Source organism: Chaetodon trifascialis, chromosome 14 (assembly GCF_039877785.1).
Source record: "Chaetodon trifascialis isolate fChaTrf1 chromosome 14, fChaTrf1.hap1, whole genome shotgun sequence".
Lineage (NCBI taxonomy): Eukaryota > Metazoa > Chordata > Actinopteri > Chaetodontiformes > Chaetodontidae > Chaetodon > Chaetodon trifascialis.
Window position 1 is genome coordinate 7,956,924 of NC_092069.1, and position 15,729 is coordinate 7,972,652.

At 42.6% G+C, this 15,729-nt stretch overlaps 1 protein-coding gene across 4 annotated transcripts in view; it reads right to left on the reverse strand.

Annotated features, from left to right (window-relative positions):
- Positions 1-3,504: 3,504 nt before the first annotated feature.
- Positions 3,505-15,729, reverse strand: part of LOC139342496 (fibronectin type III domain-containing protein 5b-like) — a 32,195-nt gene continuing 19,970 nt past the window's right edge. For 2 of the 4 annotated variants that reach the window (XR_011603046.1, XR_011603045.1), the window contains exons 2-7: positions 13,535-13,650; positions 11,748-11,946; positions 5,669-5,758; positions 5,354-5,543; positions 4,383-4,979; positions 3,505-4,273 (exon numbers count right to left, since the gene is read on the reverse strand). Coding sequence is in view for 1 of the 4 variants with exons in the window: in XM_070979622.1 (XP_070835723.1) it covers positions 4,920-4,979; positions 5,410-5,543; positions 5,669-5,758; positions 11,748-11,946; positions 13,535-13,650 (599 nt within the window). In the remaining 3 variants the exon portion in view is untranslated. Of the gene's footprint in view, positions 4,980-5,353; positions 5,544-5,668; positions 5,759-11,747; positions 11,947-13,534; positions 13,651-15,729 lie in introns of all 4 variants that reach the window. The other 2 variants (XR_011603044.1, XM_070979622.1) reach the window with 2 other exon arrangements.

Genomic DNA, 15,729 nt, shown 5'->3' on the forward strand with positions numbered 1-15,729 from the left:
TTTGTGTTTACCTGACATGCCTCACAGGTCTTCTGCGGCTGTGTGTGTGTGGGTATATGTATGTACTACATGCATGTCAGCTACAAAATCCCAGCACTTCTTTTCTGCTGCTCAGCCAAGCAGTCAAGCCAGTGATTGCTCTTGTATTGATGCATCGACAAACAAACATATCTGATGTTTTGCTATTTAAGACTCATTGATTTCCAAGGCATTGCATACTCAGGCACATTTTCTTACACAAGGTGCTGACTCAACAGTAAATGTAGTTGCCTGAATCCATGTTGTTGGGTGGATGTTTCAGGAGGGTTTGTCAGGCAAAGCTTCTTTCCTCCCCAGCAACAGTAAGAGGTTGAATTGTAGGTCTTTTTTTAATTATTATTTTTGAAGCAGGAAACTGTTTTCTTTGAGAAACTACTTCACTGTCACTTGTCCAGACAGCTGTAGACATATTTTTTGTTTTGAATGTTACCAATTAGTGTTACTGTTCCCAATTAAGATCAAACACAGACTTCTTTGGAAAATATTAGACATTTTTATTTTATTTTAGCATACACAAGTAAGCATACACCATATACTTCATAACTGAAGTTGTGTAACCTTGTGCATAATAGTTAAACCATGCTAGCCCTCATTAAGCAATGACTGCTGTACACTTCATACAATGAATATAAACATGATAGCACTAATAAAGCAGTCGATTTTTCTAAACCATGCTTCTTTGTGGATCTCATTCCTGTATTTCAAGAACCCACAATGAAATTGTCAACTTCTGTAATATGTGATTCTGTAATATCACAATGATGCTTTCCAGTTTCCAGGCTTGTTTGTAGTCTCATACAAAATACACATTTTTGAAAAATCCAGTGTCTCTACTGCCTTGTTGTCTCGTCGCAAAATAGTCCTTTACTGCGAGGAAGTGTAGAGTGTTTTTCAGGTATTCTATCACACAAACAGCAGCATGAGAAAACACCTTGGGCCTCTCGCACTGTAGTCCTCAGTTGTTAAGACTGGTTTGCCACCACAGGGCTAAAGTGGAATGTTGAGTCCGTACAGTCGTCACCATTAGTTGAATGTGATAAAGGAAAGAGACTTTTCATCTGTGGTTGACAGTTGAACCTGTTCTAAAAGGAAGCCCCAATTGTTGCTGGATGACCTTACAGCTAGAAACAACTTGAATCCTAACGATCACTGTTTCGCAGTCATAACGGTTAGGTCCATGTATGACTGACTTCAATCCTCACTGCACTGCACCACCAGGTGTGACTTGTGTGGCCTCCAATCAGAAACGCAGATGTCTTCTGCTGATTCACCTAACATACATGTAGTTATTGAATATGGTCAAGCCATCCTCCATGTAAAATCAAACAGCTATTTATCATCAAACTGAGCCTGCTGGATTATCATCTCTTGCTCAGACACATTACTTACATGTAGACCCTTAAATGGGTAATTTGATATTTTGGGAAATGAGATTATTTGCCTTTGTGCCAAGGGCCAAATGAGATCATTATTTCTCACATACACTACATGGCTGGAGCCAATAGCTGGTTAGCATAGTGGTAGCTTAGCTAAAGACTGAATACAGTGGAAGAGCTAGTCCAGCTCTGTCCAAAGGTAACAAAATTGCTGTTTCCAGACTTTATGCTGAGCTGTCCTAACTAGTTGTTGTCTGTCGCTTCGTATTTATTGTTCAGATGTGAGAGTGGTTTTGATCTTCTCCTCTAACTCTGCAAGACAGCAAACATATTTCCCAAAGTGTGAAACTAGTCCTTTAACAGTAAAGCAGATGTTTGCAATAGCTCTATATTGAAAGGAGCAGTGTGTAAGATTTAGTGGTGACAAATTGCCTCCCTACTCCCTTTCCAAGAGTGTAAGAGGACCTGCTCCCTCTGTAGCTATAAAGGGCTCATTCTAAGATAACAAAACGCTACACCCATTAAATCCTAATTATGAATATTATGTTCAATTTCTGCCGTTTTCTGCCCATAGATGCCCCTTAAATTTTACACACTGGACTTCTAAATCAGTAACATGAATACAGTATGTACAGTGGTAAAATATGAGACTGCACCATAATATGGAGTTTGATACACTCGGTTTAGAATGAACTATGTTCAGTGGACCCTCTTATGTTGCTAGTTGAGAGTTTTACTCGTTTAAGCAACCAAAGAAGAGGCACATAAATGAAAAGTGAATGCCTCCAGGGAATCCTGTTGAGAAATATATTGTTGACAAAGTTAAGACAAGGCCCTAATTCAAAGACATCTTCCAGGGAGACAATCATCATTATCCATTACTGTGAGGACAGATGCGTATTGATTGGAGAGTCGGCTACGCTGCAGTGTTCCTGTGGAAAAATGGATTCAACCTTTGCCCTCAGAAGTTTTCGGTGAACTGCTGATCACCATTTCGATGCTTCACTAAGTTTGTCCTGGCAGCAGCTTAAACGTCTGAGTTAATCAGTCAGAGGGGCCTCTGCCTTCCCCACTCTGTGACTTTACTTTAAAGCCGCTCTAGCCTCTGACATGAATCAGTGCTTATTGGACGAGCACAGGCTTGAGCTTTTCCACTCTCATTAAGAGTGGAAGGAGAGGGAGAAAGGGAGTGATAGAAGCCTGCCACTGCATTAGTCATCAGTCTACCCACTCTGCTCAAGCGTAGCCTTCACTTCACTCTTCTCTCAATCACGTTTGTTTGAGTTGACGATAAATGACGAGCCAGAGTATCACAGACCGAGATGAGTCCATGCAGAACACGAGGCGCTGATGTGTTTATCACTCCGCATGTCAGTACAGATTTCAAGCTGAATGGCTGTCAGCCATTATGTTTGGATGACTGTTTCAGTTCATCATTTTCCTCATCAAAAAAAGTCTTTTCTCGTTGCACAAAAACAGCACAATGACATGATGCATAATAGAAATACAGAATAGTAGAAGAGTGTTATGAAAACACTTAACGATTAATGGAAGCAGTGTATGAACAAAAGAATCACCTTTTCCCTTTTACATTAGGAGTCTATACATTTCCCACATTAGTACTGTCATATTTCAGTAAAGGCTCTTTAAACACCAAACAAGAATGAAATCTAAAATATATTTACACATTGAATGCCTCCGCTCGCGCTACATGTCACCTCTGTCGTGCTTCCCTTTATGTTGCACACACATTTACATGTGAAAGCGAATGGATGCGACACACACGTGAGATACGGAGCTTTCCGTCTTACTAGATAAATCATAAGATTATTTTTAAGGCAGCGCTACTGAGTTTGAATCAGCCCTCAAATACACCGTTTGCCTTCTTAAAAAGGAGTTCCCTTACACTCTGCAGTGCACAGTACCACATGCTGATCCCTTATTGTTTTTATCCTCTTCAGCATGGAGTTTTAACGCAAATGTTGACTTCGATTTGTGAAAAAGTCTTGATAGAAGCCCTTCTGTTCAGGATGCCATAAGGAGTTGGTTGAAGGCTGGGCTCTTTTTTTTTTTTTCTTTTTTTCTTTTTCCATGCTCATCATCAGAAAGTCTTTATAACAGCGCTGAGAGACTTTTGTCTGAAAGTTCAGGAGAATTATCACCTGCAAATCAGGCTCAGGATTAGTTCCCTCATATTCGAAGTGCAGTTCGTTCATCTGTCTGAACATTGCATGCTGGGAGGTGGAGTTTGGATTAAGAGGCTACACAGTTTGAGTCCTTGCTTCCATGCTTCTCCTAAGGCTCTTATTGCTGCTATAAATGATCTCTTCAGTGTCATCCAGAGAGTCCAGCCCCCTTTTGAAAGTTCATTGATCAGACAAATGCACTCCATTATGGCAGATCCTTTTTCTCCACTGAATGCTCTGAAATCCATCAAAGAGAAAGACACAAGGAAATACTAAAGGGCTCATCCTGGATATGGAATGTAACATTTCATATATAATAAAAATAAGAATAATAAAATAATAAAAGCATCAAAGAAGTTGGAGGAGAAAAGCGAATGTGAGCAAAATGATACCAAACCGGGCCTGTTTATGGACTTTACTGTATTTTTGTGTTCAGACCAGCGATGCCTTTCAATATGAGTGAATGAGTATTCCGACAAGACTGGGTGATTCAGCTCTGGTGGTGAGCGGAGTGATCCCTCTAAAGCTGCTCTGGCGTCATCACAGCACGTCTAAGAAATGGCTCCTAAATTAGCCAGGTGGAGTCTGGACTCCCTGAGGGGGGGGAAACGAGTTCGGCAGAATGAAAACATTTCCCACAGGATGGCAAAGACTTTCTGCCGGAGGGGGGATCTGGAAAAAAAAAGGATACCAGAAAAATAGGAGTGTACTGGTGGCACCTTGTTAAAAGTCAAAGAAGTCAAACTACAGTGAAACACTTCATCTAATCTACAGTGCTCACCTTAAAAAGCGTAGAAAACAGATGTGAAGAAAGGAAGGTGGAAAGAAGATGACATTAAAATACAGGGGACGATTCTGACAAAGTGGATGCATCTCAGTACCACCCAGGAAGGGGAAATACCCCCTGTGGTCATTCATGACGCACTGAAAGAAGAGGTGACACAGAGAATGAAAAGGTCTCTGGCTCTGCTCCTCGGCTTTGGTCCCTGGAGTTGTTTATCTGCAGACTTTCCACTGCCGGAGCCATTTGGCCCTAATCTCTGCTGCCTCATGGTACAGTAGATATTGAGCACGGTGCAGCCGCTGAACTCTCGCCACAGTCACTCCGCTGCTGACTCTGCTCTCGGACCAGCACCGGCTGGGACGTGCCTGATCCCCGGAGTCCTGCAGCTTCAGCTCCAGGCCCCGCGCCAAAGAAGAGTAAGTGCTGCCGAGGGTCCCAGAGTCCCGGCCTCATCCTGACAAGCAGATGGGCTTAAAAAGGTTCCCGCTTGTGAGAACACAAAGTCTTTTGGATAAAGAGAAGACGTCCTGGCAGTCACACCTCAATGATGTTGACAGATGGCATCCTATTGTTGTTGTTGTTGTTCTTGGGAAACTGTGGGAGGAAAGAGGAAGATGACAGGTATGAGAAGGCTGGAGGACCCACAGGAATCGTACAATAAGCCTCTTCAATGAGCGTGAGGATGCCTCTGCACTCGGATGTTTTATTGATGTTCATAGCAAGAGACTGAACGGAAGAAAGATTTGTTTTGACTTTTGTTTTCTGCACCGGTTTGAACACAGGGAATGGAATGGTATGGGGCTCTGCGCACGCAGCGAAAAGCAGCTCATCAGAAGCCATGACTTGTGTGTTTGCTATTTGATGTTGAAGCAGTGTTTAGCTGAAGCCTGAAGCTGACATTCACATGACACAATGATTTTGCATGAAGTGTCAGTGGAAGAAGTCTAGAAGTGGCCAGGACCATTCACCTGCCCGGCGCCGCTGAGGGGGAGGCACCCAGGGGGAGGAGGGGGGTGGGTTATACCTTACTGCGCAACAGCCCACCCGTCGGATGCTCAGGAGTGCTGCACTCGGATGAGTTTTTGGCTTTGTCCTTGTTGTTGTTGGGCTCGTTGTCTTTGATTATGTCGTACTGGCGGCAGAAGAGAGCGATCACACCTGGAAGGAGAGGCAGAATGTATTCATGATCAGCCCACGGTGCTTATCCTCTGAACACATATGAACGCACCTCTTTGGTAACAGCAGGGGTTTGATCCTGGTTCAAGAAACATGTTTGTCCTCACCTGCCCACATGATGAGCACCACCACGATGATGATGAGCTCCCCTGCCCTCAGCTGGGTGGTCTGGCCCACTTCCTCCATCGTCACTTCGTCTAAAGGAGCCAAAGGGCAACATGTTTATCTGACTGTTACTGGTGGTGGATTAGGATTGACCAAAGATGTCAAATTCTGGATTGTGATTGAAAAACAGTGGAGAAATGAGGAAACTGCAGCCATGTCAGAGCTGTCCATCATCTCACCGTCTCAGATGTCTTGATGACCTTAAATTTAGATAATTTCCCTTTTACACTCTAAAGTTTTAGCATCATCATTTATCTTCAAAGTTAGCATTCTCACTGAGTCTAATGACTGACACTTCAAGCACGCTGAGCTTGGAGGCAAATAAGTCAGCATCGGTGTGTTTCTGCAGCACAGCGTTCTTGAAAGTTTCCAGGTTGCTTGAGCTCGGAGGGAGCACACGGATCCTGCGCAGCTTTGCATCAACCACCTCCTCAGAGGTAACACAGCCTGACAGATCACGATGTCGTGATCACAGAAAAGATATGGATTTTGAATAACTTCACAATTTGTGACACGGCTGATGTCACATCCAGATATCAAAGGGTAAACAGCTTCTGAGATCCATTTCTTCCTCTATGGTAATGAAGGGAGAGTGTGGCAATAATCTGGGGAGGAGGGGGGAAGTATTGCTGCAGTACTAGTCTGACTTTTGAGCGAGCTGAGAGTAACAAAAAAGATCAAATAGTTATTATGGCTTTATTGTGCAGAGAGAGAAAGTAAAAGGCCTGCACTCAAAACCTCACTTAAGTAAAAGTATGTAAGTATTATCAGCAAAATGTACTCATTGTGCAGTGAAACAGTGTCTGTCACTGTTTTGTTATTGTACTACTGCTGCATTAATGTGTATGCATGTATAAATATAGAAAGATTTAAATGAGATGTCACCATCTCCAAATCTTTGAGATGACATGTGGAGACTTTTGAGATATTGGAGGAAGAGTGTGGCATTGTATTTTTAAGGGGAGGGTCCAAAGAAAATATTAATTATAATTATCTATCCATCCATTTTCTATACCGACTATCCCTTTTCGGGGTTGGGGGGGGGCTGGAGCCTATCCCAGCTGTCAATGGGCGAGAGGCGGGGTACACCCTGGACCGGTCGCCAGTTGATCACAGGGCAACACACAAGACAGACAACCATTCACACTCACACCTAGGGGCAATTTTAGAGTCACCAGTTAACTTACTGAGCATGTTCTTGGTCTGTGGGAGGAAGCCGGACCTGGAGAGAACCCACGCATGCACGGGAAGAACATGCAAACTTCACACAGAAAGGCCCGACCCAGGGTTCAAACCGGCACCCTTCTTATTGTGAGGCACGCGCACTACCTGCTGCTCCACCGTGCCGCCCAATTATAATTATCATTTCATTACTATTAATGAGATATGTAAGATATAAGATTCATTATGTCGTGGCTGGCACATGTGGATGTTTATGGAGCTACCCAAAGAGCTTGTTTGGGTCATAATTTGATCACTTCTGTAACATTTTACTCCTCTCAGCTGCTGCTTCTGCTGGAGTCTTGAGAATGGCCAGCCAACGTGGAGAGTTCACTTCTGTCTCTCTGTATCTCTACGTATAGGTCTTACAGTCACTGACAAGATATTGTTTTCTCTCTCTTTGCTTTCCAAGTTGTCAGTGCAGGCTGCTGTTGAGCACCAGCAGACTTGATTCGACTGTACTGCTCGGTCATTTCATCCATACTCTTTTATTTCAGACAGTTGCAGTTCAAGGTCTATATTCCCACTCTGGAGATCTTGAACTTGCTCACGCAGTTTTTGAGGGTCTTATTCCCTGTATGTTCTCTGAAGTGAGTGCTGTTACCCATTCAGATCTCAGTCTATTCTTTGTTCCCCCATAACGAAAACTGGCACTTGTCAGCTGGCCTCCTGTCATCATTGTGTCTTAAATTACAGGTGCAGCAAAGTAACAGCGGGAAACCGTAGCACAGGTGCTGATCAGGACTTTGGCTGCAGTAGGAAAAGAAGTGATGATTTTAAACAGGCCGACTCCATACAGGCAGGCATGTTAAACCACACTAACGCAGGCAGCCGTGAGCAGCTATAGAGATGTGTTTTGTGTGATCACTAATAGGCTTGATTCTGCGAGTGTGTGCTGGAGTCCAAAGATCACAGCGAGGCAGAACATGAAGAGAATAGTTAAGGCTTCGTCTCGGCCTCTGGGGATTCTGCGTACTAGAGGGTGATGGAGAGAAAACGTTAACCACAACAGACGGGATCAACTCACACAATTAAACTCCATCATCATCTTTGAAGCCGTATGACAGTCAGGAGAAATATCAAAGAGAGAAGTGAGCGGTTTAGGGTTGTTTGCACATGCAGCAGTCTGCCTGCAGATGCCTGCAGGTTTCTACTGAACGGAGAAACAACCCGTGGTAACTTTTTCTTGCGCCGCTGAGTGTTGTGGATGTCAGAAGCTTGATCTAAAGTTCACCGCAGCGTAGAGAGCACTTCTGTCCTCTTATTCGATGCAGTGGGTGACATTTGGAGAGCCCAGTGTGGCAGGAACCCCACGCTCCAGTAGCTTTTAGCAACAAGCAATTCTGCTGATCGATTGGCCTCTGTTGCCCAGTTTTAACTAATCAAAGCACAACAGCCCAGAGCGGCTGACACTGTTGCCAGCCGGCCTCACTGGGGCTAACTGGTCAGCTGGAATACCTCTGATGCACGTTGACCATTCGCTTGGCAAGGCTCTGGGTTTTATGAATTCACAGCTTTAAAGTTCATCAGAGAGCCACAGAAGCAAACATATTACTTTTTCTACCACTGCTGAAGACATAAGCGTTTTATTTGCCCTGTGGGATGGAGCAGAGCTGAGGGATGCTGTTTTAAAGTGTTTTACTGCAGCTCCGTTTTCACATACACATCAAACTCCTACGTGTTGTTTTTGAGAATTTTTTGTTGGTCCAGAGAGAGAAAGTTCTCTATTTGTCAGATCTGAGTATTTTTGCTACGGTTTCAAAGTTTACAGTGTTTTTACAATGGTTTTGTGACAGCATTAGTTTGCAGTACTTTTAATTTTCCATTTTTGTGTCAAGTAATTTGAGAGTGGAGAGAGTGGACACATACTGTACACTTGTGCCAGAACACACTGTCTGTTGCTCACTGCTGGATTTCTGCATCCTCTGGGACTTTTCTCCTCTCTGTCAGTCACGCTCGGTTCTTCCCTCCTCTCTTTCTGTGTCTCCCTTCTGTTTTGTGCACAGGTTGTACTTTTTTTTTTTAATCTCTCTCGCTTCCTTTGATCTCCTGAAGCTTAAACCCAATGTGGAAGAGGAAATTAGAGGAAACAGGGAATAATCCAGCATTTCGGGCTCATCCTTTCCACTGAGATCAGCAATGATACGGCAGAACAGAAGGGCTGAGCAGTTGAGCGAGGATGGTGAAAAGCTCTCTTTTCTTCTCAGGACGTTCGTCTGTCATATCGAGACAATGGACTAACAGCTGCACTGAGAGACTCACTCTCCCACACACTTTACTCTGTGCAATTATCTGCAGTAAAAGACAAACTTTTTTCTCTCTTTTTGCCTCATTTTGTGTGTCAGTCCTTTACACTAACCACACAGCACATCTCCCACTGTTTGAGTTCACAGCCCCTTTGACAAAATGTGAGCTCTGAAAAGATTTATCAGCTCAGCACAACCTTTTTATCACCTCAGTTTACACTTATGTATTACTGTTTATGTTGGTTCTGTTGGTTTGTAGAATGATGAGCAGGTAATGTCACAATCATTGTTTTAATCTCTTAAGAAGGTCTCACATAGTGAGACACAGAGTGAGTGACTTTTCCTCGCCACTGTCGCCAAGTGCTGGCTCATGGGGGAATTGTTGGTTTCTTTGTAGATAAAAGAGCTTGGTCTGTACCAGCTCTATATGGAAAGTGTCCTGAGACAACTTCTGTTGTGATTTGGCGCTATACAAATAAAATTGAATTGAATTGAATTGAACATAGTGAAGAAGTAAAAACGATGCAAATCATGAAAAATAAAGCCCTTCAGCATAAAAGCCCAACATATCCTGGTGGATTTGAAAATGAACTGACATTCATTTTGACACTGTGCTGGATCCTGAATCCTGACTGACACTGATTTTTTACCGCATTACAAAGTGTTGACTTGAAGAACATCTGCTCATCTGTCATCAAAAGGTTTCAGTGTTTCAACGTATAAGCTAATTAAACAGACATCCTTGAGCAAGCAGTGCAAATGAGACTCAGAAAGTGTGTTATTGTGCTAAACTGTGAAGTTGTTGAGTGCGAGTGAAGGATGATGAATCACAGACCTGCCCGCTGTGGAGATTTGCTTTGTGGATTGTGTGCATGGTGGGAAATGTGTGGAGGAGCGGGGAAATCTTTTTTTTTTCTCTCTGCAGAGAATAGGGACTTTCACCCACTCTGTGTGTGTGTGTGTGTGTGTGTGTGTGTGTGTGTGTGTGTGTGTGTGTGTGTGTGTGTGTGTGTGTGTGTGCGCGCAGAGCCTGTCAATTTGTGTGAATCTTACATTTTTGAGTTTTTTGAGTGAGCTGAGGCAGAGAGCTGCTTCCTCTAACAGCCCTCCAAATAAAACAAGTAAACAAACATTCATTGAGGCGTCTCCTGCATTCGCCTCAACAACCTGATTTAAAAAGCTGAACCGTTGTCCTCTGGGACATCACGAACTGAACTGAACTGAACTGAACTACTCATTTTTAAGAAAACAATTCAACATTTTGGTATTTGCTTTCTTAAACAAACAAGATACAACGTGTTAATTAGTGAGCTTTAAAGGTGTTAACAGGTGAAGTCTGCAACCTGCAGAAGCAGTTAGGCTAGCTGTTTCCCTATGTTTCCAGTCTTTATGCTAAGCTAAGTTATCTGGCTGATGGTGGTAGCTTCATGTTTAGCGTACAGAAATGAGAGTGGTTTCAATCTTCTCATCTGACTCTTGGCATGAATGTAAATGTCAAACATTACTTTATGGAGTGTATGACTTTCACTATATCCCTCATAAAAATTTAATTACCACTCTCCATAAAACTATATAGTGTCTGCTTGCTTTCCTGAGTGTGTGTTTGTGGTTATGAGACACCTCTGTTTATTTCTGTGCACTGTTCATCAGTTGGAGCCACTGTTCTGACTTCAGAGCTTTGAAAACAGCAGGAGAGAGAACTGGATCTGCACCTCAAGGAAACAAGCACATGCATCTACAGAAAAGGATGAAACCTGAAAAAAGAAATCACTTGTTTATATCTGGAGTCTGTGCAGTTATTGATTTCTGTAAATTCTACCCCTTGCATAAACAACACATAGCCAACACTTCCTGTACTAATTAGGCCTCAGTGGTGAGAACAGCATGTCTTCAGTGCTCAACAATATTTGTATTTATGCTGTACATGTTTCTGCCAGCCCACTCACCACCATAACAGAATTTCAGACTCCTTCTGGCTCCACAGCCTGGGGAGTATCGACATATAAAGGCAGCTCACATGAGAGATGAGAGTAAATGAGAAGCAGAATAGATGGAGCAGGGTTTCAGCCAAAAGCACATTGATTCGCCACCCCGCACAGCTCCGACTACCTCCTCCCTTTGTCTGATAAATGCCTTTCCTCATTTTGGTTTACTGTGCAGTTGTGTTGGGTGCATGCTGGGTGAGGCCCACTGAGGCACTTCCATGCACAATGAAGCATGTACCCCCCCCCCCCAACACACACACACACACACACACACACACACACACACACACACACACACACACACACACACACACACACGTTTTATTCCCAAGTTGTGGTCAGCAGGAGTGAGCTTTACAAGCACTCTTTCGTGAAATTTCATTTCACGCTTTGTGTGTCTATTGATTTTTATTGGTCTTTAGACAAAAATCAGTCAAGATATTGTCAAAAGGCCAAGTCCCCTGTTCTAACAGTTAGAACATGTGTAGATCTTGTGTGTGGATGTGCTGGGTGACTGAGCAAGTGTTTGTATTTGCATGTCTGTGTGTTTTCTCTTTGTGCCACTTCACCTTTACTCTTAGAGGCCTGAGTCTCGGCCTCCTTCGGCGTTCGGAAGCGCAGGGGTTCGCTCAGTGGGCTCGTCCCGGACATGCTGATGGACTGGACATGCACAATGTAGTCTGTCTCCTCCTCCAAGTCCCATAATGCACAGGAGCGTGTGGTGGTGTTGACTTCCTGGATGAATCGCAGCATGCGCACATCTTTCTTCTGTTGAAGTAGGACATGGGAGAGAATGTGAACATTGATTATAGCAGGAGGACAGATGTTTCATGTTCTGTCATCATACTCTCCAGCAGTGGTGTACACTGTAGAGGGTTATGGTTAGGCCATGTGGAGGGTTATGGTTAGGCTAATTGTCAGATTCTCAGCTGACAATTTAGCAAACTGGAGGGATGACAGGGTCACTCAGTGGAGAATTTACAGACACTTGTTATACAGTGAGATTTAGGAGTTAGAAGGTGAATTTCTTTTTATGTCTGAGCAGAGCCAGCTAACTGCTCCTTTTGGTCTTTATACTATGTTAAATTAATCGTCTCCTGGCTTCAGCTTCATGTTTAATATACAAGAGCAGCATCGATCTTCTCACTTCTCTGTGAGACAGCAAATCAGGATATGTCCCAGGATATCAAACTACACCCCCTCTCTGCACGGAAAAGCCATTCATGGAGTTCCACAGGGTTCGGTGCTTGGACCAGTTCTATTCACCCTATATATGCGTCCTTTAGGGAACATTATCATGAAACATGCCATAAATTTTCATTGCTATGCAGATGACACCCAGCTATAAACCACGAAAGAAGCCAATCAGTTAACTAGACTTCACACATGTCTTAAGGACATAAAGACCTGGAAGACCTGCAATTTTTTGTTGCTAAATTCAGACAAAACTGAAGTTATAGTACTAGGTCCTAAACACCTTAGAAACTCACTTTCCAATGATATAACAATTATGGATGGCGTTGTGCTGGCCTCCAGCACCACTATAAAGAATCTGTCTTAGTGTATGTCTTTTGAGTATGTCTTTTAAGTCCCATGTAAAACAAATGTCAAGGACTGCCTTTATTCACCTACATAACATTGCAAAAAATCAGACAGACCCTGTCTCAAAATGATGCAGAAAAACTAGTCTATGCATTCATTACTTTCAGGTTGGATTATTTCAATTCCTTACTATCAGACTGCTCAAATTCATTGCTAAATATTCACCAGTTGCTCCACAAAGCTGCAGCACGTGTTCTGACAAAAACAAGGAAGAGTGATCATATTTCTCCGATATTAGCCACTCTGCACTGGCGCCCTGTAAAATTCTGAATAGAATCTAAAATCTCTCTCCTTACAGGGCCATACTTGGTCAGGCACCATCTTATCTTAAAGTGCTCATAGTGCCTTATTACCCCACTAGAACACTGTGTTCCCAAAATGCAGGCTTACTTATGGTTCCTTAACTCTCCAAAAGCAGACTGAATGCGTAATGTGTGTGTTTGTGTCCATAAAGTCATGAGGTGGCAGCTTGTAAAGTGATGCAAATAATATCTGCATGTGTGAGTTTGTATTTTATGTGAGCATGATGGCAGCGGATAATATCATTTTTCCCCATTTCACAGGGAATCCGACAGGATCCAGCATGCTGTGATAATTCCCATAATGCAAAGTGACAGAGCAAGGGAGCAGCTATGTAAAGAGAACTGGACATGGCAGCAAACAACCTGTGATGAATCACAACTTAATTCAGTGACATTTCCATATACTATATATCCACCGGGAGCTGTATCTGTACTGTATGTGTGTCGCTCACCTGCTGTGTGATGGCAAAGCCAATGACGGGGTCTCCCTCGGGGATGTCCCATGTCACCACAGCAGAGTTTGCTTTCACCGCTTTGATGGTCACATTGACAGGAGGCGACAAGCTATCTGCAAACAGGGGGAGAGAGAGAGAGAGAGAGAGAGAGAGAGAGAGAGAGAGAGAGAGAGAGAGAGAGGAGAGAGAGAGAGAGAGAGAGAGAGAGAGAGAGAGAGAGAGAAACAAAAGCTTGTTTTATCTTCTGCGTTCTGAAGCCAATGAGAAGCTCAGCTCCTTTATGTTTCTGCCGGGTGCAGAAATGGCCACCAATATGGCAGGAAGCCAAATTCAGTGGTGTGAATAAATGGCTCAGCTGAATCCATTATGTAAGGTGGAAGCGACAGAGTATAGAAACACAAAACAATTCTGCAGAGTGTTCCAGTGGTAGCGTCCAAGGCTCAGCAGACAGTCGAGTATGTATAATGTGAAAGGATCAGTGCAGTCTGGGAAGTAAAGTCAGTCTCATCTTTCATGAAATTTAAACTAAAAGTTGAAATGTTAAAAATTTAAACTCAGCTTAAACAAGTTTAAAAAAATAGTCTTTGAATGTATAAATAGGATTTGAATGTTTTTAGCCATGCTAGTGGCTCGATGTATGGCAGCATTCGTCTACTGGTCCACCACTTTGATCCAGACTGAAATATCTCAACAATTATTGGATGGATTGCAATGAAGTTTTGTACCAACAGTCATGGTCCCCAGAGGATGAATCCTCCTGACTTTGTTGATCTCCTGAATTTTCATCTCGCACCACCATGATGTGGATGTTTGTGGTTTTGATGTTTGATTTCAGGATAGTATTCAACTATCTTGAAAACAATTGGATGTATTGATGTGGAGTTTAGCGCAGATATTCTTGTACGCCTCAAAATGAATTCTAATCACTTTGATGATCCTCTGACTTTTCTCTAGCACCATCATCAGCACAAAATTTGTCCCATACTTTGGTTTATGATCAAATACAAAACTTCTCATCAGCCTCAGCTGTATTTCAATGTTTAGTGATAATTAACGTCAAGTTATTCTAAGATGCTATACTAAGTTGAACATTGTAAAAACTATACTGCACATTAGCATGCTGATTTTTAGCATTTAGCTCAAAGCACAACTGTGTCTAAGTACAGTCTCACAGACGTCATAGCACAACTGTAGACTCTTAGTCTTGTTGATATATTAATAATGAATAATACTCATATGCTAGCTGTGAAATGTTTGCAGCATAACAAAAGATTTTCCATCATGACTGATAAAGTCTTATTTTTTTGATATTCAACACACACCTCTCAGACACTGAAAACTTTGCATGGATTCCTAATAACACAGTCACAGAGGTCAACTTTGTGCCAATGAAAAGCAATTAAATCTTTCCGTCTCTCTGTCCTTCCATATGAGCTTACAATAATGGCCAGTGAGAAAAGCTGCCAGTTCTGCACTTATTCAGTCCCCCAGAACCCAAGTGAACATTGCTGCAGTATTTTATATATATATATTTACGTACACACACACACACACACACACACACACACACACACACACACACACACATACACTACAGTTTATCTTTCTCTCATTAAAACAGTATGACAGATCTTGCAAATAGAAGGGAAGAATACAGATCTGAATATCTCACAGACTCTAACTGAACTCAGCCTCTCAAATCTTGTCCAAAGCTCGACAGTAATATGACTTCATTAATCAATCTCAGTCTCTTCTAAATGCAAAGACCATTTCATAGCTGAACAGATCGTAAAGTCTTAACATGGATTTCAGGAAGTCCTCATTATATTCTCCTGCTCACTCTTTGTGCACAGTGACTGACCTATTTCAGTATTTTTGAAAGATTCTGGAAGTTCTGAATGAGAATAAAATACAAGATGAGACAACAAAGATTTGGTTTCACTCTATAATTGAGATTGTGTATGTGTGCTTGTGCAGATTAGTGGCGTCAGCTTCCGCTAAATAACACTCTTTAATTACTGTATGTGTTGTTCCAGAATACACACACACACACACACACACACACACACACACACACATACACATACACACACACACACACACACACACACACACACACACACACACACACACACACACACACACACACACACAGATGATCAAAGTGCAACAATGCACACATCAGTTTGCTT